Source organism: Phyllostomus hastatus, unplaced genomic scaffold (assembly GCF_019186645.2).
Source record: "Phyllostomus hastatus isolate PE091 unplaced genomic scaffold, TTU_PhHast_1.1 phas_contig_17, whole genome shotgun sequence".
In the NCBI taxonomy this organism is placed as follows: Eukaryota; Metazoa; Chordata; class Mammalia; order Chiroptera; family Phyllostomidae; genus Phyllostomus; species Phyllostomus hastatus.
This window is the reverse complement of record NW_025333664.1, coordinates 8,151,813-8,179,585: the sequence shown is the minus strand read 5'-3', so window position 1 is coordinate 8,179,585 and position 27,773 is coordinate 8,151,813. Positions and strand designations below refer to the sequence as shown.

General features: G+C 53.3%; 2 protein-coding genes, 1 long non-coding RNA gene and 1 pseudogene across 5 annotated transcripts in view; 2 read left to right on the top strand and 2 right to left on the bottom strand.

The window, feature by feature from the left end:
- SLC9A8 (solute carrier family 9 member A8) overlaps positions 1–1,292 on the top strand; it is a 61,600-nt gene extending 60,308 nt beyond the window's left edge. Inside the window, exon 16 of the mRNA XM_045833204.1 lies at positions 451–1,292. Within this exon, the coding sequence (XP_045689160.1) occupies positions 451–558 (108 nt within the window). The 3' untranslated portion in view covers positions 559–1,292. The remainder of the gene's footprint in view (positions 1–450) is intronic.
- A 3,200-nt stretch (positions 1,293–4,492) lies between these two features.
- On the bottom strand, positions 4,493–7,586 carry LOC123815191. The gene is made up of 3 exons (XR_006785036.1): positions 7,482–7,586; positions 6,454–6,521; positions 4,493–5,865 (listed from the first exon to the last, which is right to left on the bottom strand). It is a non-coding gene; the product is annotated as an uncharacterized LOC123815191 (long non-coding RNA).
- A 1,624-nt stretch (positions 7,587–9,210) lies between these two features.
- Positions 9,211–19,696, bottom strand: SPATA2 (spermatogenesis associated 2). Of its 3 annotated transcripts, XM_045833428.1 has the most exons (5): positions 19,526–19,696; positions 15,056–15,244; positions 14,177–14,303; positions 13,620–14,061; positions 9,211–12,565 (listed from the first exon to the last, which is right to left on the bottom strand). In XM_045833428.1, exons 4-5 carry the CDS (start codon positions 13,953–13,955, stop codon positions 11,345–11,347), a joined length of 1,557 nt encoding a protein of 518 aa, XP_045689384.1. In that variant the 5' UTR covers positions 13,956–14,061; positions 14,177–14,303; positions 15,056–15,244; positions 19,526–19,696; the 3' UTR covers positions 9,211–11,344. The 3 variants fall into 3 exon arrangements, with proteins under 3 accessions (XP_045689384.1, XP_045689383.1, XP_045689385.1); XM_045833427.1 differs by lacking the exons at positions 14,177–14,303; positions 15,056–15,244; XM_045833429.1 differs by lacking the exons at positions 15,056–15,244; positions 19,526–19,696 and having other exon boundaries at positions 14,177–14,371.
- Positions 19,697–23,611: 3,915 nt separating this feature from the next.
- Positions 23,612–23,928, top strand: LOC123815299 (annotated as a pseudogene).
- The last annotated feature ends 3,845 nt before the right edge of the window (positions 23,929–27,773 follow it).

The window sequence follows — 27,773 nt, the reverse complement described above, 5'->3', positions numbered from 1 at the left end:
GCGGTCCCGATGCGGTGTGTGCGCTCGCACTACGAGCCGCACCAAACGGTGTTCACAGTCGCCCCGGTTCATCCTCCCAACAATCCCAGCAGAGGTGGCTGTTCTCGCACTTGACAGCTGGGAGTGAAGGCTGCAGCCCAGAGAGGTGAGGTAGCCCCCTGAGGTCACACAGCCAGCATGAGGCAAAGCCGGAGGAGAGCCCAGGAGTGTCTGACTCCAGAGCCACAGTTTTTAACATCCTGCCACCGTCTCCCACTCCTGTTTCTGAGTGACACCTCCTGTGTCCTCCACCCCCACAAAGAAGAATCCTGACTTAGTTCCCGCTTTGAAACTGCGTGTGGCCATGGCCCCTGCCTCCCTCCCCCGCCCAAGGTACAAAGCAGCTCCTCTCCCTTCCTCGACCCTGCCCCTGCCCCTGACCCACTGGCCTGGTTGTGTCTCCTGCCTCAGGACCTCCACCACGGGCGCATACAGATGAAAACCCTCACCAACAAGTGGTACGAGGAGGTGCGCCAGGGCCCCTCGGGCTCTGAGGATGACGAGCAGGAGCTGCTGTGACGGAGCGGCGCCTCTGCCTGGCCCCCAGGAAGGACGCCCAGCGAGGGCCGCAGGGCACCTGCATTTGGCGGCCCCTTCGGGGAGGAGGAGAGCCTGGGGCAGCCAAGGCGCTCGTCACTCAGACTGTGCAGGCCCGCGGAGCCAGCTGGCTTCTGAAACGCCACCGCTCCACTCCTCACGAGCCGGACATGTGGCTCCCAGCTCGCAGGTCAGAGGGAACACCCGTCTAGGCAGAAGTTTCCTTTCGCTTCTGTAGCCAAGGCAAACGGTCGTCTCTCCAGCCGAGGCCCCTGAGAGGAGGAGGAGCCCTGCTGTGGAAGCCGCCCTGACTGGGTGTCCTCCGGGGGCGCTGGGTTGCAGTCCGCCACGCCCAGCTCCTGCCACCACCTCGACCCCGGGAGCCCGCTGGGCGAGGAGCCAGCTGCCACTTGCCTCCGCATCATCAAGGCGCCGTGGGCCTCAGCAGCGGCAATTCTGACCTGAGTGGCAGCCCCAGAAACCTTGAAAACCTCACACTCCCCTTGGTGATGTTCCTTGTACATCCTGAGAAAGAAAAACGGAGTGACCTTTTTCTTCTGTACCTCTGATTGGCACCTCACAGGCTGTCCCCCTGGTGGCAGGCGGCCACCGCCTTCTCTGGGAATACTGTGAATGTTTACACTGGTACCCAGCACGCGCCTGCCTGCACAGGCCTTCCCTGGAGCCCTTGTGGGAGCAGCTGGGCTGGGGCTGGGGCTGGGGCTGGGGCTGGGGCTGGGGCTGGGGCTGGGGGAGTGCCTTTTCTGTGGGGTCAGACTGCCCCCTAGAGGGAAGAGCTAGAGGTCCAGCGCTGACACAGGCCAGCAGCCACTGCCTGATTTCCTTTAAATTCATGCACTTGAACCAAGTGGTGCAAGCCCAGCGGCCGCTTCCCTCACTTTGATTGCCTCTATTAGGGGTCCTTGTTTGTCCAGAGGCCCCCTTTCCTGGGCTGCACACGGCCTGCCCACCAATTACCCACGCCCACCTCCACTGCTGATTGGCACGTCCTCCCTCCCCCAGTTCTGTACTCTTGGGTGCCACCTGTCGCCCATGCCAGGGTCCCAGCCCACCCACGCATGGAGTCGGGTGCAGAGCCTGCTGCCCCTCCCCACACTCCAGCCAGTGCATCCAATCCTCGCCTGCAGTCCCCAGGCAGCCACTGTGACCCCTGGGCCCCAGTCCCTTCACGGAGTGCTTGCACCCTCCCTCTCTCACACCGGGGTCCCGAGCGAGTGGCCGGTCCCGTCCAGATGAAATGGAGTTGCCGACTCTCACACCCGCCCCTCGCCTGCCCTGTAGCAGGCCTCCTGTCGGCTTGCCTTTGCCCACCTCCAGGCTGTTGGCAGTTCCCTCGTGTGGCTCAGGGTCCCAGCTACAGCTGGGACGTGTCGCCCTCTGGGTGGTTTCATCCACCACATGCACACCCCTGGCTCTCTGTGGGGACCCAGGGGGCCAGCTCAGACCCTGGGCTGGCCGCAGGTACACGTCCACCTCTTGCCTCAAGCAGCGTGGCCCTGGGTGTCAGGAAAGACAGATCTCGGGGCCCTTTGAGGACTGGTGCGTCCAGCCCACGAGGCCGGGCCCCTCCCCAGACCCCTTCCCTTTCCCTGGAAGGGTAAGGCCGGTCAGGCAGGAAGCGCGCAGTTTCCTTTTTGTGCATGACAAGTAAATTTGTACTTGATAGAGCTAAAATATGGTCGTTTCTGTTTTTGTGATCTCCTTAACTCCGTAATTTGAGGGAAACAGGATCCTTTTGCTCCACCTGAGACCCCACTGGAGGGATGATGTGGGCATAGCTCTGGTCTCGTCATTTCCTGTTTCCTTGTGGTGGAAAAGCAAGAGGGGGGACCTTTGTCCTCGTGAGGCGGGGGGGGGGGGGGGTGGTCCGGGGTCTGAGACCAGACCGTCTCTCACCCCCAACTCACAAGCAGTTCACTTTCTCCCCTAAAACTCAGGATCTGATCTCGGAGGCGGAAGCTGCATTGCAAACTCAATAGCTTGACAGAAAAAAAAAACAAAACATTTTTTTGGAGTTCAGAGAGTAAAGTAAGCAGTGAAAACAGGTTTTTTCAATTCAGACTGGCCCTTGTCACCAGGTCCTGCGTGGCCTGCCACTTTTAGCTGAGACCAGAAAGTGGCACTGGTAGACAAGCATGTGGGGCGCATGGTGGGAGGCCCCAAGGCTTAGCTGTGGGGGTGGGGGCGCCTCCGCAGCAGGTACCAGCATCAGTCTGGGTCTCCCGCTGGCCTCTTCTGCCCCCTGCTGGTCGAGTGAGGGCTCAGCCTGGAAGAGCATTTCCACGGAAACGGAGTAATCTGTGTTTCTGTGTTTCTCAGTCGTCTGCCTGGCTAGTCACCTTTGCAGCAGGCAAAGGTCTACCAAGATATATTTTTCTGGTGGATTTTTTCTAATGTCTTTGCCTGAGAATCGAAACTTCCTGCTGTCTACCTTTAGCATATGTAATAAGTTTATTTGAGGTAATATATGCCTATAAGATTTTTTTAAATCCAGCATAACTAACTTCTCGCACTTATTTTCTTTGGGGTCTGGGCACTGGGACAGCAGAGCCACACACAGCGCGCAGAGAAAGGACTGGAGTGTGAGGCCGGTGCCTCTGGGGAAGCTGGCTGTCCGGCCAGTGAACTTGGGAGGCGTGCCCAGCCTGGGGAGCAGGGGCCCCCCGGCAGCCAGGACCCACCCCTGGCGCCCCCTCTGCAGCGCTGTTGTTGCAGGGCCCCTGGGAACCTTGAGGCTCAGGGTACGAGGCCTCCCAGGGAATGGAGCTGGCTCTTCCTGGGTCTCCAGAGATCAAGTGTGGCCTGGCCAGGCAGGAGGTGGCTCAGTGCCACAGTCTGGTGCTCAGACGCTCAGCCCAGAGGCAAAACAGAAAGACTCCCACCCCCAGGCCGGCCACCTCTTTTCACAGTGGGCGTGCTAGCCAGGCCCTGGCTGCAGTGAGGCCCAGGGGCAGGGCCGGCCCCGGAGCGCTGGCAGGCCCTCAGCACCCCAGGTCCCCCGAGACAGGCTGTGGTTTGCCTGCAGATGCCTTTGTGTGAGTGGGGACCCTTCTCGGAACCCACAGCAGCAGCGCTATCAGCAAGACTTGGCCTCACTCGGTCTCGGTTCCACATTCCCACAGAGGCCGCACATCTGGCAGGGTTCTCGGCAGGGTGGCCGCTGCCAGGATCCTACTTCTGCTTTGGTGGGGACAGCCAGGGTGGACAGGGTGGTGGCCAGCTTCTCCTTAGCAGGTCATGGCTGTCAAGATACAGGCCCTTGCCTGTAACTTGGGGTGCCACAGTCTTAGGACTGGCCCCTGATTCAAGCACGAGGAGGAGTCTCAGCAGCAGTGCTCTGCCACGGATTAGAACTTCAAAGGCCAAGAAGAGAGGAGAGAGAGGTCCCCTCGCCCCAGTGCCCCCAGAATGCAGGCCTGTGTTTCTCCCGCTGGTTGGTAAGTAGGAAATCAAATGTGAAACCTCCCTGGTGCAGCAGCCAGAATCATTAAGTTGTTCCTCAAGGCCCCAGGCCATATGTTTTGTTTCATTTAATGTTTTATTTATTTTCAGAGAGAGGGGAAGGGAAGGAGAAAGGGAGAGAAACATCGACTGGTTGCCTCTTGTATGCGCCCTGACCCGGAATGGAACCGGCAACCTTTCGCTTTGCAGGACGGTGCGCCCCCGAGCCACACGAGCCAGGGCCCTGGGCGTGTGTTTTGGGTGAGAACAGTATGGTCAGCGCACAGGCATGAAGGAAGAGGTAGCCACACGCCCTTCCTTTCAGGTTCCTGCCATTCCTCACACCAGTGGAGTTAGGTGTTCAGGGACCCCACTGCACACGTGACAGAAGGAGGAAGACTCTAATTTCCCTGACACAAATGGGGAAGAAAAGAGGTCTTTGCTTAGCAAAAAAGCAAAAAAAAAACACCCCACAAAAACGTAGTTGGTTTATATTGTGGCAAAGTGACCACCTGCTGGTGGAGGGCCAGCTGGTCAAGACCTTTCTGGAGGACAACGTGCGGACACCTTTCAAAAGCCAGGACGCGTCCTGTGCCTTGACACAGCCCTTCCCTTCAGAGCCCAAGAGCAGGGCGCACGAAACTCGGCCCGAGGGCGGCCGTCCTGGCGATGTCTACAACGAGGAGAAACCGCAAAGAGCCTCTGCCCATCGACGGGGAATTGGTGAGAAAAATAATAAAATGCCAGCGATTAAAGATTTAAGGGTATGGAGATGTTTACAGTATGTTAGGCCAGTAGCATCTTACCATCTTTAGAGAGAAGAATTTCGTCTTCTCCTTAAGTGTTTGAGATTCTAAAATGATTAAAAATGAATCAAAGTAGTAGAAATCTTGTATTTCTTTTTAAAGTACAGACATGACTCCTCAGATACCCATGAACCCCCAAATGGGGCAGATCTGTAGGCCACCCACCCAACCACCACTTTCTACCCTGGGCCCTGCCGTCTTTGCTAAGAAAACCCATTTCGGGGGGATGACGGGCGACCACACGCGTCACGGGGAAAGCAGGCCCACCCCCAGCCCAAGCCGCTCCTGGTCCTCCCACTCCCCGCGCCTGGGAATGGCGGAGGGATGCGCCATCGACCCGATTCTGGCGGCAGAGCGAAGCACCGTCTCGGGGAATTTCTGGAAGTGTTCCCCCGCCCTCACAGAGACACGCAAGGAAGGGAAACGCCCCCTTCCCACTGGCTGGCCTCTGCCTCCCACAATGACGGACCACCGAGTCGGGGCCTGCCCGGCCGTGCTGAGACGCGAGGGAAGGCCTCCCAGCGCTGGAGGGCGGCGGAGCAGAGAGACAGAAGGCCCGGCGTTTTCGGTGACCCGGCTGGGCCAGTGCGCTCAGCAGTCCTGGAGTGGACCCCCTCCAGGGGGCACCGTGTGAGACGACGCGTGTTCCTCCTGTGCGTGCCGCTGCCGGCGGGGTTTCCTGTTACAACGAGAACAGTCCCGACGCGCCTTCACCAGCGTGTGCGCGTCAGCCTCGGAGGAGGGAATCTGGAAGGGCAGGCGGCAGGTGTAACTTCGGTTCTGAGTGGAAGGACGATGGGCAACTTTAAATATCTTGTTGATATATATTATTTCTTTCATGAAGAAATGACAAGAACCCACAGTGTGTTATCGCCACTTTTCAAAGTGTGATCACAAATGAAACCAGAGCTAGAGGAGCCGCACGGTCCACGGAGAGATTTCATGTGACTGATGCAAAGGGCAACGGGCAGTCTCGTCCTCCGGTGACAGCCCCAGCTGACGACGTGACTTGGACGAGCACCTGGCAAAGCCAAGGACAGTAGTTCCAGATGCCGGTCCCCCTTCGCCCAGCCGTCCCTCTCCTGGGCTCACGCCCTACAGAGCGAGGCTGGGGGGGCCGCTGCCCGGGGGGCGGCCCGCCCCTCCTGCCGCTGTGCTGCCAGAGAGCCAGGAATGGTTTGTAACATTTTCAAATGGATGAAACTTGAAAAAAAAATTTTCAGAAGAAGAATATTTCATGACATATGAAAACTATATGGCATGTAAACTTCATTGTCCATTAAATGAAGTTTTGAAATTTTAAATACTGTGGAAAATTGTTTTCTCTCATTATATAAGTACTTACTTTTGGGTGGGGGGCGGTGGCTCTTAGCTCCTAAAGCTGAAAATATTCACTGTCCGGTCATTTACAAAAAAAATTTTACCCACCCCTGGCCTGCCCTAGAGAAAATTTTACCCACCCCTGGCCTGCCCTAGCTCCCTGAGCGCTCAGACTAGTCTCCCAATGTCGTTTCCCTGTGCAAGGACCCGGGACCCTGAGAAACACCCAACTGCAGGACTCGGGCAGGACACCCACACCACACGATGAACCTCAAGCACCTCGTCATACCAGGTCGCGAGGAAGCAATCCGAGATTTCAGGGCCATGTCCGACGGACTCGGGAGACTGAGGCGGCTCCTACTGGCCAAAGACGGGAAGTTGAGCATCAACAATAACAGTGCACACCGAAACACTTACCCACCGGGAGACACCTACAAGAATATTTGTGACAGCAAGATGTTGGATACTTCCAAGCTAAATAAATGATTGTCCTAGGATAACGGATAAACTGGTACGATGATGCGGTAGAATATATACCGCGGTGAGAATAGACGTATGGACACGGACAAATCTCAGGCAGCCGAGGGACGGGCGGAGAGCAAGCTGCAGAAGGCGCAGCACAGGAAGCCCTCCTCAGACCACGCCGGACAACGCAGGGAAACGACGGTGCGCAGGGATGCGGACCAGAGTGGGGAGAGTGGGGAGAAAGGCTGGAAAGGTCAACAGCAGGACCCCGAGTCCCCCTGGGGTGGGGAGGGGAGGTGAGGAACTGCATTTGAACCACATGTCACCCACCCTGGCTTCCCCTCTACCCCTGACGTTTCATTTCCTAATAGGGCAGCGAGCGACCAGTTCATCACGCCCCGAGCCTCGTCCTTCGCCCCTGCTCCCGTGAGTAACTGACACTCTCCCAGGGCCACCCCAGGCCCGCCATGCCCTCACATCAGTCAGGACTAGCTTTAGTCACGGGTGGCAAAATCAAAATTAGCAGTGGCTTCCCTGCTAAATTAGCAATGGAGTCCTTGAGGACCAGGATTCTCAGTGTGGGGGAAAAGATGGAAACTCTGTGGTCCTGAATTTCAATTTCAGTGTAAGCAGGGGCTTGTGTGTTGCTTTTCTGAAACGCAAACCTGTTCCTACCTCTGCCCACTGAACACACCTAGAAACAGCACAGCGACAGTCAGCTCCCTGAGCGCTCAGACTAGTCTCCCAATGTCGTTTCCCTGTGCAAGGACCCGGGACCCTGAGAAACACCCAACTGCAGGACTCGGGCAGGACACCCACACCACACGATGAACCTCAAGCACCTCGTCATACCAGGTCGCGAGGAAGCAATCCGAGATTTCAGGGCCATGTCCGACGGACTCGGGAGACTGAGGCGGCTCCTACTGGCCAAAGACGGGAAGTTGAGCATCAACAATAACAGTGCACACCGAAACACTTGAAATATACTGAAATCAACGAGTTCGTGATTAAAAATTAGTCACTCGGGGATTCTAAGACATCATTATTCTAAGCGAAAAGAAAGAGAAAGCAGCATTTATCCTGTCCAGCGACGCTTCTCTCTAAAACCAATAAACTTTTAAGGCAGTTTTTATTCTGGACGGCCACACATCTGGCACTCAGGGCTTCCCCTACCGAGAGAAGGGGTGAATGGGGATCGGGGTTGATCTGCGTCGCCTGCTACAGCTCCCATCCCCGACACGGGCACAGGCGCGTTGGGTGCCGCAGACTGGTGCTCAGAGCTGGCAGCAGAGCTACCGTTGTACAGCTGGTGCGCCTGCTGGTGTTGAAATATGCTTGTCATTTACATACACAAATTAAGCAATCTGCTTGAAGTCTCCGCTCTGCTTCGGATGCGTGTGTCTGGCTTCCTTCACTCTCCCAGGCTCGGGGTTCACCTCTAGGAAGCTGCTGTTGCTGCAGCCAGGATGACAGGTGCCATTTCCACGCTGTAGCTAAAACCAAACCCAGCACCTGGACCCTGATCCGGCCCAAGGCCTGGGTATTTATTTGTCCAGCGAGGGCATGAAATCAAGAAGCCCGATCGGTCTCTTCCCCGGCAGCTGAGCCACCCCGAGGGGCCCAACCCAGCGCAGCCGTCAGCACCGTCACCATCACGGGCACGTGAAACCAGGATGTCCCAAACCACAGCTGCTCTTGTACCGCCCTTAACGTTTTTGCCATGCATTTTGCTTTTGAGTCCATCGTTATTTTTTAGAAACACTTTAGATAGGTTTTTAAAGGAACCTCGTATCACTGCTGTAGATGGAAAGCCAGTACAGCCCACACCAAAAAGAAGGTAACTGAAAATCGAGCTCAGATTCTGCCAAAGGCTCTGAGCCTGACGCCTGCTTTCTGCGTTAAAAACAAGCTAGTGTTCAACTGACTTCCTCCTTGAGGCATTTAAATGGATCGACAGAATTAAACGTGGAATTAATTTTTTTCACATCATCCTTCCAAGCTATTTAATGGCTGTCAGTCAGCAGCGGCAGGCAGTTGTTTCTCCCGGGCACCACGGCTGAATCCCGCACACCCACCTCCCTGGCTGTACGTACGACGGGGACCACAGCAGTGCTTACCTTATGGGAGTGCTCAGGCTATTACACAATAGCAAGCGTCACCAAGTGCCCAGTTCACACCCTGGCCAGGTAGCTGAGCTGGTTACAGCGTTGTCTCAACACTCCACGGTTGCAGGTTCAATCCTCGGTCAGGGCACACCCAAGAACCAACCAATGAATGCATAAATAAGTGGAAGAACAAATCAGTTTTTTCTCTCTGCCTTCCTCACTCTCTCTAAAATCAGTAAATATCCTTTTTTAAAAAAAGGAGAAAAGTATGAAAAAAATACAAGTAAATTAAAAAATAAAGTGCCTGGCTCACAGTAAGCACTCAAATGCCAGCTCTTATTATCTGTCAGTTTCATGGAAAAGAAAGTGTAATTAAGGAACTAAATGTGGCTTGAGGGGAAAAAAAAATCCCAGAACCCAAGCAACTCAAACTTCAAAGCAACAGGGAAGGGGGACATAAAACCCCAAACACTTTATTAAATAATGGAAGACACTTTATTATTTCTTTAAATCATCTCTCAACATTTCAGCTCTTGATAGAAATCAAATGCAAAACATCTGCACGTTTAAATTAGCATCTAGTTCACTCTCCCGCTCACAGCAAGCTCATACAGTAAGACACACACGGAGAGCAGGGTCCGGGCACTGCCTGCTCCAGCCCGCGACCCCAGCATTTCCGGGCCGACACGTACATACACTGGCCTCTTCCCCGAGGACATTTCCGCTCCTGCTCTCGTCCACTGGGTAGGTTACGTGGCATCACGGTTGGTTAAAAGAGTAGTAACTGTAGTGCTAGCGTGGTCTGGAAATGGAGAACTAGAAAACTAGAGCTCTCGGGAGTGGGCCAGGCATTGACACTTCGGAAATGTGGAAAGGGATAGAGAAGAAAAATGCGCCAGAATGGGGTGGTCTTGGTAGTCAAGTTGGCTGAAATTCGGCTTTATATACACATTGAATATCTACGTGTGATCTACTAGATATATATAAAAAAAGCCATAGATCTGAAAAACCTTAAAATCGCTCCACTGAGTTAGAACACCAGCAAATTCACAGTGGCCTGAGGATTCAGCCGGATTTAAATTTGTTCAAGAGCTGAACACCTCCTTCCACCGGAAAACCCACCGCAGGTCAATTCCTACACAGGTCAATTCCTACACCGTTCTGTACATCGCAAACACTTATGGCTAGAATATATTATTTTTTCACAAGGAAGCAGTTTTATTTCAAACTCTCGCCCCACTCCTGCTCTGGCCCCCACCGGGAAAACCCAGGGGCCAGTCATTCACACGAGGAGTTTAGGGGCCTCCGGGTTTGGAAGCGCTTCGGCTCAGCTGAGAATCTCGGGAGACGTGTCTGACGGGCGCACGCCGACTCCCGCCCACTTTTAGTGCAAAAAGATCACGGGTGTTGCAGAGTCCTATAAACAGTTGAAGAGAAGGTGACTGAGATGGAGGGGTGACGGGAATCCCGCAGGAGTTTCCTTCTGAAGAGACGCGAGAAGTTCGGAGTGCAGGCTCACACTCGGCGCGCGGCCAAGGCCAGGCTGCGGATCCGCACGCAGGTGAGGTTCCCGACCCGGCGGCAGGTCGTCACAGTCTGCAGGCGCGCAGACCTCCCGGCCCGCACTCACCCCCGTAGTGCACACTGGAGGTAGGTGTATAGAGATCTATCGTAGGGAAGACAGCGGCTCTCCACCAACTCGGGGCGCTGTCTCTGCTCCTCCTCTGCCCCACGCGCTCCGCTCTGCCTTCGGGCTGGGGCGGTGGAGGGCACGGCATGGAAGGGCATGAGGGCCGCCCTTGGAAGACTAAAGGACCCAGGGTATTTTTATAAATAGCTACATAATTAATGTTTTAACCACTTTGAAACACACAGCAAGTTGAATATTTATTTAAAAATAAATTTCAAAAATATCTATTTACAGTACAGTAAGAGGGGCATGTGCAAACGACAGAAATGGGGGAGCCAGCCCTGCTGTGGAAGGTCCAAGCTCCGACACGCGGGAGCCACGTTCGCACACGGCATGGGCTCCGCTGAGCTGTGATGGCAACTGGGTGACACTCAGCTAACACTGGACTCGGTTCCCCTTTGAAACCTGGGGCGGGGAGTCGGGGCAGAGTGCGCAGGGGGGTCCTTGCGTGTGCGAGGAGGATGGCAGAAGGGATGAGCCACTGGAAGAGGCCCAGTGTGGCAGGAGGGCTCATTTCACAAGCCAACAGGCCTCTAGCTCGCCGTCCCAGGTGGGCATTTGGAGGGGACCTGGGGGGCCCTTCCCAGTACAAGTTGGCTTTGCAGTGGGAGGGGTAGATGTGGCGAGAGTCCCAGAGATAGAGATCCTCTTTTCAAAAACAGAAAGGGAGTGGAGAGATTAGCAAAGATGAATCTGAACGGAACTGCCACCCTCTCCCTTGTCAGGTGACAAAGCAGCCATCGGGTGAAACGTGTTAGTCACTCAGTGAACTCCCACACGGGGCAGCCAACCCGAATCCCCGCACCTACATGGTCAAGTGCAGGTCTCCGCTGCCCGGATCGGCGCGTGAACACTCCTTCCCCAGGAGAGCAGAAAGATCAGTGGTGTAGCCCTTGGAGCAGGGAGGTGCGGGGTCCAGTCTATCTATACACGAGATGGGAGAACTGGGTGGACTTGTAGTTCAGCTGGTTGTTGGGTATGAACTTGTGCAGCTCACTCTTTTTGCAGCAGGGGTCATAATGGTAGGCGATGAGGCAGGCGTCGCAGGAAACTTTTGAACACTGGGTGCAGGTGTTGGTGGCACCGGGGCGGTTACAGAAGCCACAGCGGGAGGTGGCTGTGGCGGGGGGCTTGGACTTGGAGTGGAAGTGCGCCAGCCGGTCCAGGCCCTGAGTCTGGCCCGCATACTTCTCCCTCAGAGACGGCCCGTGGGCCAGGCTGTCGTGCGTGGAGGACTTGCCGGGGAAGGCGCTGGGCTTGGAGGCGGGGGGACAGGGGAGCAGGCCGTCGCAGCGCTGGCAGAGGGAGGAGCTGCAGGACAGGCCGCAGTTTTGGCACTTGGACAGGGCAGACTCTTTGGCGGGGGCCAAGCGCTTGTAGAGGGAGTGGGCATCGTTTCTGAGCAGCCACACGTCCTGCCGCAGGGCGTCCTGCCTCCGGTACGCGGCCCTGGGCTCCGAGTCCGTGTACAGGTCCACGTCATCCTGGGCCGAGAAGTACGTGCCGCGCAGCAGGCCAAGGCCATTGCTGGGGGAGATGGATGGAAGGTCATCGGGGCTGCCGTGAGGGGAGCTGGACATGGCCAGGAGCGACGGGGACGGGCGCATGATCTCGTCCTTGAGGTCACCCACATCTGTCGCCACGGGCTCTTTCCGCAGGCTCAATGAGGTCTTCAGGGGCGGCTTCCGGCTCTCCCAGTGGCTGTCGTAGGCGTCCACCGACCTCGAGATTTTGGTCACACGGGGCTTGTAGTAATCCTTGGCTGCCCGCTCACTGGCAGACTTCTGGAGGGCCACACGGGCCACGGAGGCCGGCAGGTGATCCCGGCCCTCGGCCCGCCGCCGCAGAGCGTCCGAGCAGCCCCGCACGTCCTCTGCACTGTTCTTGCGCTCGCTCACCACGTCCAGCTCGGAGTAGCCCTTGTCCTTGACCTGTGAGTGGATTTCCAGCATCTGCTCACACTCCACCTTGGCCAGAAAGAGTTCAAAGGAGACCATCTTCACCTGCAGGCTCTCCACCAGCTCCGTGAGCTTGTATGCCGTCCCCAAGTCAGGCACGTAGCCCATGTAATTCAGGATGGTCCGGATGTCCTCTTCCAGCAACGTGGACTTGACGTAGTACACGAAGGGGCCCGTGTAGGTCTGGAAGGAAGGGGGCAGACAAAGAGGCGGGGCTTTCTCTCTGAGACACCCAGGGAGACAGACGGACTCACAGCGCAGCGCGCCCGAGTCTGGACTGGAGCGCGGGAGCCGCAGAGCGGGAAGGGAATGACCCCCGTGTCCTCTCACTATGCGAGGCAGAGGCTCACCCACAGCTCAGCGCACTGGTGTGTGGGAATGACGCAAGTGGAGGGAACGAAGCCACGAGCTCCCTACGCCAGGCCGGCCCCGCAGCTCCACTCCCCGTGAGGAGGCGCAGGGAGCACTCAGTGAGGAAAGAGGGCTGGGGCGGCGGCGGGGCCCGCTGAGCAACATTTCTCTCTGGCATTTCTGCAAAGGCCTGAAGAATACGGGTGGGGCAAAAGCAGCTTTACAGTCGTAGATACGTGATACACGGTGTTTATGCTTATATTGTTTTTTTATTAACTATTGTACTATTTTCCAGACAAACTGCTGTAAACCTACTTTCACCCCACCCTGTCTGTCAGACTTAAGGCCGTTTGGCGGAAACCCCTGAGCCATCACTGCCTTCGGAGAGATTTGGAACCCCCTCGTCCCCAGACTCACCTCCTCGCTCCTCTCCGTCACTGCTGCACCCCTGCGGCAGCCTCCTCACTGGCCTCCCCGACTGCTCTCGCCCCCCTACAGCCTACTGCCCTACGCCAGCCTGGAGGATTGTCTGAAAACGTACACGGACCCCGGCACGGCCTTGCCTCCCAGCCCACTTAGGACAAACCCATGCTCTCTGCCCTGGGCCTCCAGGCCCTGAAGAGCCCAGGTGCCACCTGCCCTTCCAAACCCCGGCTGCAGATGTACGCTGCCATGGGCGGGGACCCGTTAAGAGATGACACTGGGCAGACAGGCAGGGTGAGGAGCCATGGGGGTAATTCTGGTGGTTATCTCGAGGGCAGGGGGAACCTGGGAGGGTCTGCAGGCAGGGGGTGTGACCAAAGTGGCACAGGCCTCTCGAGGCGGCCTGGAAGGGGCAAGAAAGCGGAAGGCAGACCAGTGTGGAGGGCCCTTCCCTGGACCTTACCTTGATGCTCCTGAACTCCTTCTTCCACGGGTAGAGAAAGAGGTTGATGCCCACCGTTTCCAGCACACTGAAGGCGCAGTGCAAAGCCCGCAGGCTAGACGAGCTCAGCGCACGCAGGGAGCTCTCCACCACCTCGTAGAACTGGATCAGCCGGAATCGATACAGGGGGTCCACCTTGTGCAGGCTGAGCAAGGTGGACGCGGCCACCCGCAGGTACTCATCATTGCCAGGCCGCTGCTTGCTGGGGGCGGCGTCCACTTTGCCTTCATGGAACTGCACATACTTCCGAAATAAGTCATCCTTGTATTTTGTATCCATTGAACTGGGCTTCCCCATCCGGTCCAGGGACGAGGGGCTACCTTATCTCCTCCACGGCCTCTGGGTGAGACGCCGGGCCATGGGCAGAAGCGCGAACATGCTGCCCGCCTGGACCGGCGCACTGCTGCGGGAGGGGAAGAGCAAGAGGCACGTCAGTCCTCCGTGGCAAAGGCCGCTGCGCAAACCCTAACGCACAGTGGGCACCGCCACGCTGGCTTCACCCTGCTCTTCATTCGCACCTTTCCTGAGCGCGGATCGCACACTTCACAGCCGAGCTCACAAGTGGAAGACACGATGAGGAATGCCTCACCTGGTCACGTGGGGAGAAGGAGACGTGCTAGAAGCCCTCCCGAGCCAGCGACAGACCTGAAGGATGAGCGTGCAGAGGTGTCGGCGGGGAGGAAGGCCCTGAGCTACCACCACCAGTCTTACTACGGCTTGCCAAGGCACTCAGTCTGCTCCAACGACCCTGGCGGTCCGGCCGAAGTCCATGCCTTTAGCCACCACACCCTGCTTTCCTGGGGCCGGAAGGAAGGAGCTTGGCCATGAAAAGCGAGAAGCCTGGGGTGGGGGGGGGGGGGAGGCTGCAGGCATATGCGGCGGCTCGTTCCCCAAGGCCTCACAGAGCACCTAGGAACTTCACATTTATTCCAAGAGCCACAAGGAGCGCCTGCCTGAAGAGTTCAAAGCAAGGGGAAGAGGGACAGGATCCTATTTGCAATTTTAAAAAGAGAGCATGCCGGCTGCAGGCCCCTGGCAAGTGCTTTCATCTGCCTCTGATGGCCTGCATCCCCCTTTGCCTTAACAGCAGCTTCCAGCTCCGCGGGGAGAGGATGGAACATTCTGAGCCGGGACACAGCATTTATACACCCTTGCGGTCTGCCTGGCCACCCGTTAGTAGAACATTTACAGATCCGGCAGTAATTTTTTTAAATCTACCGATTTTAGAAAGAGAGAGGAAGGGAGAGGAAGTGGAGGAGGGGGAGAGGGAAGGGAAGGTAACAGAAACATCGATTTGTTGTGCTACTTATTTATGCATTAATTGGTTGCCTCTTGTATGTGCCCTGACTGGGCATTGAACCTGCAACCCTGGTGTATCAGGACGATGCTCTAGCCACCTGCGCTGCCCGACCAGGGCCAGTAATACTGTATTCACTGAGGGGTATGGCCAGGGCCGGGGGCAGGCAACATGGCACGGCGGTGACAAACAGGTTCCGCAGCCAGGCTTCCTGGGTGTGAGTCCTGGGTCTGCTTCTCTAGGTTACTTCGGCAAATTTCTCAGCCTCTCTGGGCTCCCGTTCTCTCATCTGAAAAAGGGGGTTGGTAATAGTACCCAGAGTCCAGAACTGGGGGGAGGACTGCATGCAATCACATACAAAGCTCTTCACAGAGTGCCAGCTCTAAAAGAAGTCCTTGACAGACAAGCAGCCCTTCAGGGTGTCTGAAGGTGCTATACCCCCAAGATGCCAGGCTCTCTCCAGAAGGTAACATCAGAGTGGGACAAATCTCTCGGTGGGTGATGGACGTGCGTTTTCACACTCACCTGTCCTGCCTTTCCTGACCACAGCTCTATGGGTGCGGGGATCATGACCCAATTAGTCAGTAGGTAACCTAAGCACAGGTAACCTAAGCAGGGTATGTGCTTTAGAAGTACCTGCTGTCTGAGTGAGAGGCTCCTGCCGGCAGTGGGAAATCGGAAGGGACCAAGAAGGAACCCACGGTGAGATGGGACGGGCCTGTGGAGTGCATGGCAGGTCTGCGCTCAGCTCAGGAAGTCCTAGGGACCCACAGCCTGGCGACACTCGTGAGGACAGTAAAACTGCCCACGTCTTCATGAGCCATTTGTCTGACTTCTCCAGGTTTGGGGAGCGCGGGGTGAGACATGCAGGAGAACCAGGGACTCAGAGAGGCCACCTCCTCCCACCCACTGCCCTGCCAAGAAAGCCCAATGTTTAGGAACAAATAGAATAAATGTGCCCGAGGAGCTGGAGAGGTAAACATAAATCCACTCAGAATAAATGATCTCTCCACACCAAGGTCAAAGGCTCTACATGGCCACACCCGTGCCTGCCTCTCACACTAGTCTTGCCCTTCCCTCTACGTTCCACCCACAAGAACTGTTTGTCATTCCTCAAACACAGCAAGCTCCTTTCTACCTCAGGACCTCTGCACGTGTTCCTTTCGCACGTTCTTCCTCTGAGGCTCCCCATCGCTGGCTCGCCCTCATTCAGGCCTTAGCTCGAACGCCATCCCTCAGCAGGCCTCCCCGACAACCCCAGCTCAGTGACTCCCACCTGCCCGGTCCCTCCTTATCCAGTTAGCCTGGATAATCACCATCTGAGATTACCAACTTTGTGTATTCATTCACTAGCTTCTTCTCTATGTCTCCCCCATTACCCAGTAAGCCCCACAAAGGCAAGGACCACATCTGTCTTGTTCATCACGATGCTGAACAGAGCCTGGCACTTAGCAGGTGTGTGGTAAAACAGGTGACATGAACGATGTAAGCAATCAGGATGCCTTAGTTTCTGTAGCTCCCCCACGAATCCTGGGAGATCAGCCAGACAGCCAAGGAACAGAGGCTCCGGGGCATGGCACGCTCTAAGTAGCTCGGGGTTAGTAAAACTCGGACCCAAGATTCCAAGCCTGGCTTCTGATTTGGAGGCTGTGCTCCTCCCACCACCCCGAGGTTCCTGAGTTCAACAAGGATGTACGCAGCACCTACCCCAAGCCAGGCCGTGGGCTGGACGCAGTGGGGACGGATACGGGGTGCCAGGAGCAGCAGGGGACAGCAGTCAAGATGACACAGCTCTGCCCCCAAGTCTGGTTGAAAGAATTTACTGTCTAGTATCAAACTATGTCTGTTCTCTGAAATAAAACTGTACTGCAACCTGAGAGAAGACATTACTTGCCCTTGCTAATAAAAACCCGGATGCATTTACCACTTTGTATTTGTCTAACAGAAGCTTCCATCCTGCCTGTGGCCCCAAGGACTGTTTGCTGGTACACCTGAGAGCAATTTAAATGGGGGCCATCCGGCCTTCTAAACACTGCCGTGAGTTTTCTCCAAGGAGGTCAGCCTTGAGCCCACGGAAGCCGATTTTTTTTACAGCATCATCCACCCTCCAGCTCAGAGTCTGCTGCTCCGTAATCACACCACAGTCCACACCCTTGTTTGTTGCTGGCAAACAATCAACAAGGAAAAAGGATCCAAACAGCCTAGTTGCTGTTCAAAATCCTAACTCTCAAGTCAAGAATGGGAAATCCACCTAAGAAGAATTGTGAACCAACCTAGGTAGGTGAGGAAAAGGCTGAGAGAAAATAAATGCTAAAGGAGAGAAGGAAACTAACAATTACCAAGAACCTCTGTGCTGAGCCATGGGCTTTCTGCTTTAACTGCATCATCCCGTTTAATCCACGCCATAATGCCACGAGAAAACCAGGGCTCTGCCCAGCTGAGTTTCAAAGGGTCAGAGCTGCAATCTGAACCTCAGCTGGCCGACCCTGAGGCCTGTGCTTTGTCCTGTTTATCACATCCATTTGTTGTTAAAATTAGCAGCCTTCACGACAGGACTGGTACAGAAGGGCCCTCTGCTGCGGCTCAACGAAATTCAAGGAGAATCCACAGGACAGGCCCAAGGTTAAAGAAGAGGAAACCGAGGCCCGCAGAGGCCAAGTCACTGGTCCCAAGTCACCAGGCTAGGAAGAAGTGGATCTGAGATCTGAAACTCCGTCAGATACCACAACTCGGACTCACGCTCTGCGCTGCACTGCTTGAGAGCAAAGCTGTCCCCCTCCGTCTGCTGGACAGCTCTACTGAAAAGGGCCCAACTAAGCTAGAACGCCCTATGGCAGCGAGAGCAGAGAGGAGTTTCAAAAATTCCTGTAGTGCAAAACTCCCATCTTCCCACACACCCTGGGGCTGGCAGTGCCCAAAGCTCTGTGATGTAAGCTCAAGGGCCAAGGCCAGAGACCGGCCAGCGGTGAGCAGCTGACATCATTCTGAATACAGCCATCCTGAATACATTTTCGGAGAATACAGGGTGCATTAGAGCTGGTCATAGTTGGTGTCTTTTCTGAGCACAGAACCAGCAATTTAGTCCCAGCACTCTGCAAGAACCAAAAACACACTCGCTGCAAAAACAGCGTGGTTACAGGAGCCCAGACAGCGCGGTGACAGAAGCTGTTAATTTCTCCAGGCAACCCAAAGGCTGGAAAGCCAAGATGTGCCAGTCTGGCGGAGAAGAAGAGGGGAAAAAAAAGGGCACTTGAACACCTCTAACAAAGTCAGGCAGGTGCCCCTAGCCAAAAGGCCTGGTCAGCACTTCCTGCACCCACAACCTACGCCCCTTTGGAAAAGCACATTGATGAAGAGACAGATACTGCAGTCAGAGAGGCGGAGGACTTTTAATTATTATTTGTAAACATCTCAAAGGAAAACTACCTGTTTAAAACCCCACCGAAAGGAACGGAAATGGTTCTGGGTAGCAAAGCATTAGCTCGGCTTTACCTCTGCTGGCCCATTCGAGCAGAAACATTCCCCGAGCTGCATGTGAAGGCGCGCCCCCTCCCTCCCGGGGTAGGAGCTATTTTGGTCCCAGCACTGCCCCAGTCCACAGGTTTACAGATCCCTGGTCTAGCTTCAGCGGGCTCAGACTTCCCTCAGCCTCCTACAGCAGCGAGGGGAGAGCAGTTCAACCCCCTCCACCTCCGCATCTCACTCCTTTGCATTCATTCATTCCCGAGGCTCCGGAGATACACCCAAGTCACCTGCTCCTGGCTGTGAAACACCAGAGGGTCCCCAAACCCCAACCAGATTCCAGAGAAAATCAGAAAGGCCTTCCAACCTTCTGAAAATAACCTCGGCGGTGCTGAAACTGGGCTTCCCTAGTGGCAGCGGCCTCTCCGAGGGGCTCGGAAGGAAGCTTGTTTCCCCTCGCTGCAGGGGACAGAAGCTGGCGGCTGCTATTCCCAGCCTGGTAATTCCTAGAACCTTGAAGGACCACGTCAGTTGTAAAACCAACCAACCAACCAAAAAAAAAAAAAAAATCACCTTAGTCCCAAACTCGGGCCCTCCCCACGGGCCCGTGAATGAATAAACAGCAGCTATCATTTACTGAATGCCTGCTGTATGCGAGAAATCTCATTCCATCCCCACTCCGGTCTTAGCAGGCAGGTTCACTCCCATTTAACTAATGAATTAGGCAACTGAGGCTCAGAAGATTAAGTGACTTGTCCAAGGTCACACAGCGAGGTCAGCCACCGAAAACTGGGCTGAGGACCACTGCGCCGTAACCGCCTCACAATGGAATTGGAGTATCCTTCTCTTGGGTTACTCGCCGAGGAGGGGGTGTTCCTCTTGAGCCACCCATGGTCGGTCATAGGTGTCTGTGAGGCAGCCCTTGGGGGAGGAGGGATCCTGAGGAGAAACTGCGCCCCCCAAGGGAGCCGAAAAGGAGGGCCCGCCCATCGCTCCCGCCGTCCGCGAAGGGACCCGCTCCCTGGCCACCGAGTCCGGCGGAGTCGGGCGCCCCCTCCGCCCGGGAAAGCCCCAAAGGCCGTTTCCGACGCGGCCGCCGGACACCTACCCCGGCACTGCCCCCGAGGACGCCTCGGCCGACGGAAGCGAGAAGAAGCCGAAGCCGCAGCCGCCGCCGGAGCCGGGCCCCGGTGGGCTCTCGCCGCTCCGGCCGGCTGCAGGGGTTTGAGACCTGTACCCCGGGGCCAGTGGCGACCCGGAAACAATCGGCCTGGAAGTGACGTCCCCAGGAGGCGGGTCCAAAGAGAGGCCGGGTCGCGGCTGCGCGCTGGGCGGGGGAAAGGCCGATACCCACGGGCGGCGGAGAAAGAAGCGGGAGACAGAAGAGCACGCACAGAAGCCGTGGGATTTCACTTTGGAAACTAAAAAGCTACTGTCGGGCTGGGGCTAGGACCCGGAAGTAAACGGGCCAGGAAGTGACGCACATTGTCCGCCCCAGGATGGCAGCTAGTCGGTTGTCATGGGAACCGGTCGGGAGCTGGCGGCGGAGTCTACGGGCTGATAGGCAGGCTGAGCGACCCCCGGGCTCCGCCTCCCGGAGTTGCGCTCCCGACTGCCCCTGAGCAGGAGCTGACAGTTGGATCCCTCGCCTCCTTTTTACGGAAGCAAATACCGAGGCTTCAAGAGAGCAAGAGATGCCCAGGATCACGCGAGACTGAATCCAGCCCACAGAGGACTGTTGGTACAAGCTGTCGTTGAGAGAGGGGTCCCAGCTTTGCCTTTGTCACTTACTAGCTGCGTGACCTTGGGCAGGTTACTTTACCTCTCTGAGCTTCAGTTTTTCCACCTGCAAAATGGAATAATAATAGTACCGTCTCTTGGGAGTCATGTGAGACGCGTTCATATATGGAAACCGATTATTACAATAGTTGGCATAAAGATCTAGATACATTTTGCTTTTTAAATCTGGTTATGTGAAAGGAAATGACCTCTCTTTGTCCCCAACTTCCTTGAAAAGAAGCCAGCGTTGGGGGAGACCAAGATACTGCCTCCTCGCTTTGTGACTTCTCAAGAGGCACCTGTGGTACCCGTGTGGCCTACATTGGCCTCAATACTGTTGGCTTGCTACTTCACTTCATGGGTTTGTCTCTTCTCCTACCCACCACGAGGAGTCAGTTTTTATGATTCACCGTTCACTGAATCCCTACTGCTTGCAAAATGCCTAGTACGTCCTCAAGACTGTTGAACAGATCTGCAACTGAACCTTATGTTCTATCGCTCTCAACTTATCCCAGATATTTATTAAAGACTAGAGCCCGCTCCGGGCCAAGTTCTCTTCCTCAAACATGCTCTCAGCTCCCGGCACATACCATGCTCTTCTACCCCTCTGGCCTCTGTGCCTCTATATGCTGTTCCTTCCGTCTGAATGTCCTTTTCCTCACCTCATTCTTTCCTCGCTTTCTTGGCTTCTAGCCCCAACTCTGCCCTCACATCCTTTCTGAAGCTTTCTCTGATTTCTCCAGGTAAAGACTAGCCTTCCTCTGGTTCCCCACAACACTGCCTTTCATGATCTGATCTCAACTCTTACCACAGTGGATTACATATATTGTTAAACATCACTCCCCCACAAGACCTGGGGCTCCTTGTACATCCATGTTTTCCCTGAGCTCTGAACAAGCCTGATCATGAGGTGCCCAACAGATGTTTCTTAATTGGAGGATTCTCTCTCTCGGCCTTGGTGTCCCCAGCTAAAGCCGGTGGGTCTGTCTCAGGAGTCAATTATATACTACATGGGGAAGCATTTAGAGAACCAGCAACTTGCTATTCAAACAGCAGCGATTACTGTATTTATTTGTTGCCGTCTGAGCACCGCGCAAGGTCTTTGTGCATTGTGCTTTAGCCTCAGCTCATGTTTAAGCTTCTCTCTTAAATCACCTACAAGGTGTTTACAGCAGTTCCAGCTCCACCCAAACTCTCTGCCTTTGCAACAACACAAAACTGTCCTTTGGAAATTGTTGCAGGACTACGTGAGCCTGTTAAGAAGTCCCTTCCAGGTCTGGTTCTGTGATAGAAAAAAGGGAAACAGATTTTTAAGAGGGCTTTACCAGTAGGAAACCCTGGTCATTGAGACTTGGTGATATTTCATATCAGAAAATACCTGGCCCTGGCCAGGTAGCTCAGTTAGTCAAAGCATCATCCCCATATGCCAAGGTTGAGGGTTCAATCTCTGGTCAGGGCACATACAAAAAAAACACAACCAATGAATGCATAAATAAATGGAACAACAAATTGATGTTTCTCATTCTCTATCCCATCCTCTCTAAAATCAATCAATAAAAAAAAATTGTAAAGGGAAGAAAAAACCTAAATTTGCTGACAAGAGCCATTTCTCTCATCTTTTAGACAGGGTTAAAAAGCCCAGATTTTCCTGGTTGGCGATGTGAAATCACAGGAGCATCTTTTTCAGATTTTCTTACATAATGATTAGCAGATTATATAACAGTCACGTAATGATTGGCACCTCTGCTTCCTAAGAGCCAACAACACGAACAATCTACCTACTTCTTTCTATTTTATGTATTTTTTCAATCACAAAAGTAACACATGAATTCCAATGATACAGATGTGTATAAAACAAAAAGAAAAAGAAAAGTAATCTTATGACCCAGCAATTTGATTTCCTGGCCTCTACCAGAGAAACAAGTACAGAAGATCCCCATTACATCACTGTCTGCAATGCAAAAACAAAACCCAGAAATGCCCCAAATGTCCATCAGTAGGGGAACGATGAATGCATATTAATGACCCCTATGTATCTGTTGAAAAGGATCACATAACTGCAGGACACGAGGAGCAATGAAAAAAGAAAGACACACCTTGAAATGGGAAACAAAACATCAGTCAATACTATATGTTTTCAAAGGGTGCATATATATGGGGACAATCATGAAAATATAGATGATCTGTTTTTAAATCATTCCACAAATACATCTTATGTGATCCTACCTTATCTCTCCCCCAGAAGTCAATTACGTCCATGAGGACATAACTGTACCCGTTTCGCTCACACTCCTACCATTATTATCTGCCCTACATGCAGCAAGAGGTTCAATTGTAGTTGTTTCTGATGGAAATTTTTATTGGTGTTAGATTTAAAGGGCTCCACTGGGAGCAAAACAGACACAGCCCCTGCCCTCAAGGAGTGTACAGTCTCATCAGAAAGGGAATGTTAATAAACCAGGAGGAGGATGAACTAAAAACCCATAACTCAGAATTGAAGGTGGTAAATGTTATGAGGATTTATAGCTTAGAGGCTAGAGAGGGGGGCCTGTGACCGGGCAAACTGGGGACTGTCTCAAGGAAGAAGTCACATTGGAGCTGGGCTTTGAGTGAGTTGGACACGTGAGGGTCTCCAGCTTTCCTTCCAGCTGGAGGGAAGAACGCAAGCAAAAGAAAGTACTGAAAATTGAAACTCAGCAGCCTCTGAGCATGCAAGGTGGGTGTAACTAGGTATTCAAGTAGGGTAGTCTCGTGTTGCATAGTATCAGACATTAGTGTTAATGTGGTCTAAATACTTTGGTGAGAAAACAAATATTGTCGAACCCCTACAATGCTTCAGCTGATTGTTGCCATTTCCCTGCTGATCATGATCAGATGTTTAGGTTTCTGAAGAGGAGCTAGAAGTCCAGATTTTAAAGCGAAACTTCTCAGTTATAAACACCACGTGTAAATGTACTTCCTAGTTCCGTCTGCTAAGAGATCCCACAGGAAATATCCCAAGGGGTGTGATCCCACACCCCTTGTAGCACCCAGAGCACCCAGATCCTACTGTCTAAATGCCATTCCTCCACTAGAACGAATCAAGTCCCCTTGGAGAAAAGACTGATTCTGGGGGCTGGGGCAGGGAAATTGCAGTGTGAGCCTGGACCATCTCATTGAGCCAGAAAGTAAGCAAATGCCACAAGAACAATGGGACGTGTCAAAAGGACACAAAAGCCAGGTTGGAGACGTCCTAGTGGCCAAATCTGGGACAATATGAACATGAACATAAATCACAATAGTATCAGACTATAATACCTCAGCGGGGAGGGAAGGGAGAGAGAAATCATGATCCCATATTGATACCAAACGTGAAATAACAATGTAAAATACCGAGTTTGGCTTCCACCGCAGCAGCCACTGAGGAGCAGCGGCCATGGCTCTCTGCCACCCCATGGCTGTGGGCCTCAACAAGGGCCACAAGGTGATAAAGAACGTGAGCGAGAGGAGGCGCGGCTGCCACCGCGGGTTCCTCACCAAGCACACCGAGTCACGTGGGACACGATCCGAGAGGCGTGTGGCTTTGCCCCCTGGGAACGGCTTGCCATGGAGCTGTTCAAGGCCTCAAAGGACCAGAGGGCCCTGAAATTCATCGAGAAAAGGGTGGGGGCACACTTCCGTGCCAAGGGGAAGAGAGAGGAGCTGAGCAATGTCCTTGCAGCCCCGAGGGAGGCAGCAGCTGAACAGGACTGAGCCCCAACCCCTCTGTGTAATAAACCCTGTGAGGCGGGGGGATGTGTTTGCCAGAGGAACGTGTCCCAGGGCTTTGTGGCCCTGAGTACCGGGTCTGACCCCTGCGCTCGGGACAGATGAGGAACAAGCAGTTTATCTGGTTAGAAATATGAGCACAGGGTGAGCTGGGAAATCGGGGTGACGAGATCAGCCCAGTCTGTCTCTGAGGACCTCAGATGTTAGGTTGAGTCTGGCTCTGACCCTGTGGCACCTGACAGCCACTGAAGGTGTGTGAGCAAGAAAGATGGTGACCACAGGCCTTGCTCTCCAGGCCAGGCGTTTGGTGCTGGGAGGCAACAGGCTATGGTGAGTAAGAAATCAGCATTTAAGGTCCCTAGAAGCATGGCACAGTGGAACGGAAATGACACTACAGCCAACAGACCTGGGTTGAAGTCCCTGGGACAGCATCTAGTAGCCCTCTGAGTTGGGCAAGCCCCTCTAAGAAGCTGGACTCTGAGGCCAGCGTGCCTGGGTTAAACTTTGGTGTTTACTGTGGGTAACGACCTCCCTGTGCCTGAGTTCATCTGTGAGATGAGAAAGGTAACAATAGTACCTAGTTCCATACAGGTTATGTGATAGTTCAGGTGCGCACTTGGCATCATACATTTAGGCATTAGCTATTATTGATGGTCCTTTTTAATTAAACGCAATAATGCAGAGAAAGAACACTCAGTTCCTGGAAGGGAGTAAGCCTGCAACTAAGGTTGTCCATGATGAGGAGCATTGCTTTATAACATTAACTTTCTGGGGGCTCAGAACTCCGTCTGGTTCTCAAAGCCCAGAATCCATTCTGACCCCCCGCTGGTGGAGGCAGGGCTGGGGGCAGTTAGTAACCCCGAGGAAGGCTTGTCTTCAAATGAAAGCTGGCACAATCAGCCTTCTTCACAAGCAGCAAGCAAGCCCTGCCCTCTTATTCTCTCAAAATAAACCCAACTGCCAACTGCTTCGAAGTCTTCCCGTCTGCTGAGGGAGACAACCGAAACTCTAAAGGTGACCCAGCAGGCTGAGGGCTGTTTATTGTCAGATTCCACCCAGCCCAGGCCAGCTCCTAGGAAACACAACTCATGGGGTTGGAAGTGTCAAAGGCTCAGCCAGCACCTCATCCGGATGATTCTAAATGGCTCCTGAAAACAGTAACCCGGAGGTTATGAGCTCCTGGTGTGCAGTATATTGGTCTCTTAAAGTGTTGGGTTTCAAAGGACTGTGTCTGGAACCAGCCATCTTTGTCCTTTCCTTCAGGCGGGCCAGGGAGAGCTACACACGGGTTGCCTTTGTTACAAAGCAATGTCATTCCAAGGCAGGAAGGCAAAGTAGAGTCTGAAGCTAAAAGGCCTCAGTTCAGACCCCCGCTCTGCCACTTTCTGGTTGTGTGACTTTGGGCATGCTCTCCCAGGTGGGGCTTGATTTCCTTATCAAGGATTAATTGGAGTAAATACCCCCAAGACCGAGTGAGAGGTTCAGTGAGCTAGTACGTGTTGGCAAGGATGCGGAGAAGTTAGAAACGGTGCACACTGCTGATGGGAATGCAAAACGGCACAGCTGCTGTGGAGAACAGCATGGTGGCTCCTTGAACAGTTCAGCGTAGGACTCCATATGACTTAGCAATCCTTCTCCTAGGTATCTACCCAAAAGAATTGAAAACGGGCTGGACAGAACGTTGTACACCATCGTTAACAGCAGCATTCTTCACAATAGCCAAAAGGTGGAAACAACCGAAGTATCTATCGACAGACGAATGGATACACAAAATGTGGTTATACCCATGCGTTGGAATGACATTCATCCATAAAAGGAAGTGAAGTTCTGACACATGTGACGTCATGGATGAACCTGGAAAACGTGCTATATAAAAGAAGCCAGCCAAGAAAGGACAGGCATTACAGGACTCGACTTACATGAAATGTCTGTAGTTGGCAAATCTGAAGAGACAGAGAGCAGATAAGATGACACAGGGGGCTGAGGAGCAGGGGGAATGAAGAACGATTGTTTAATAGGTACAGAACTTCTGTTTGGGGTGGTGAAAAAATTTAGGGGACAGTGATGATGATTGCACAATATTGTGAATGTAATTAACACCACTGACTTATACACTATTAAACAGTCAAAACAGCAAATTATATATATCCACAATAAAAAATATGTATCCATAATAAAAAACATTTTGATAATGGTATGGATTTTTAAGAGAATATCTTTCTTTTTAGGAGACACACACTGAAATATTTAGAAGTAACGGGGGCACCATGTCTACAACTTACTCTCAAATGTTTGGGGGAAAGCGTATATATGCATGCATATATATGTGTGCATGTGTGTGTGAACATACATATTTAGGGAGATGAAACGATAAGGCAAATGTGATGAAATTGGGGGATCTTGCCAGAGGGGTCTCTGGGAGTTCTTTAAAATATTTTTACAACTTTTCTGTAAGTCTAAAATTATGCCAAAACAAAAAAACTTACAAAAAGAATGGCCTCAGTGTAAAATAACATTTCATCTCCTACAACTAAAGAATAAAAAAAGACAACCTAATAAGAAAAGGAACAAAAGACTTGAACACTCTCCAAAGGAAGACATACCAATGGCCAGTGAGCACATGAACACGTGCTCAGTATCATCCATCGTTATGAAAATCAAAGCCCGAGCCCTGCCTGGTGTGGCTCAGTGGATTGAGGGCCAGCCTGTGGACCTAAAGGTTGACATAAACGTTCCCGGTCAGGGCACATGTCTGGGTTGCGGGCCAGGTCCTCCCGGTCAAGGGTCTTTGAGAGGCAACCGATTGATGTTGCTCTCTCTCATCAATGTTCCTCTCCCTCTCTTTCTCCCTCCTTTCCCCTCTCTCGAAAAATAAATAAAATATTTTTTAAAAACAGAAAATAAAATGAAAGCCCCGAGATCCCACTGCACACCTGCTACAGTGGCTAAAATCGAAGTGGCAGACAACCAAATGCTGGCGAGGTTGCAGAGCAGCGCGTACACTGTTAGAGGCAGTGGACAGTATCGGGAACATGGTTTGGTTTGGCAGCTTCTAATAAATTCAAATGACCCAGCAATTCCACTTCTATATGTGGATACTTAGGGGGTTTTTTCGTTCTGTTCTGTTTTGTTTAGAGAAAGGGGAAGGGAGGGGGAAAGAGGGAGAGAAACATCAATCAGTTGCCTCTCACGCGCCCCCGACCGAAACCAGGCCCACGTGACCCAGGCACGTGCCCTGACTGGAAATCAAACCTGTGACCTTTCGGTTTGTGGGCCGGGACTCAGTCCACTGAGCCACACCAGCCAGGACAGATACTTGGGTTTTTTTTCATGTCTTACTAATTGTTATGACTTCACTCTGTTATTAGCCAATGTCTCAAGTCCCAATATTTGCAGTTTGCCACTGACGGTAGTGGATTGAAATCCTTATTTCAATCGGCCTCGATAATCTTCGTCGTTCAGTTCTAGTTCTTGTCAGATCATACTGGATCGTTGTTTTACCTCGTTATGTGGCTGACTCTTGATGTGATACACACTGTAGAAATGCTGTGTGAAAACAGTGAGCTGGCGCAGTAGCCGGTAAACTGCCGTGTCTACGCGGCCGTCCCCCGGTGCCTTCCCGGTTAGTCCAAATCACTCACTGCCAATCCCAATAGAACGCCAGGCACGTAGAAGCTATTGATCGAATGAGTATTTCACGTCAGTGTTACCCATGCTAAAACTCCTTGCCATCCAGGGCTATGTCCCTTTTTAGTTTCATTTTTTATTTCTAGGCCAAGAACTGCAAGCCATAAAGGGCAGGGACAGTAAACCCTTCAGGAGCTGGAGAG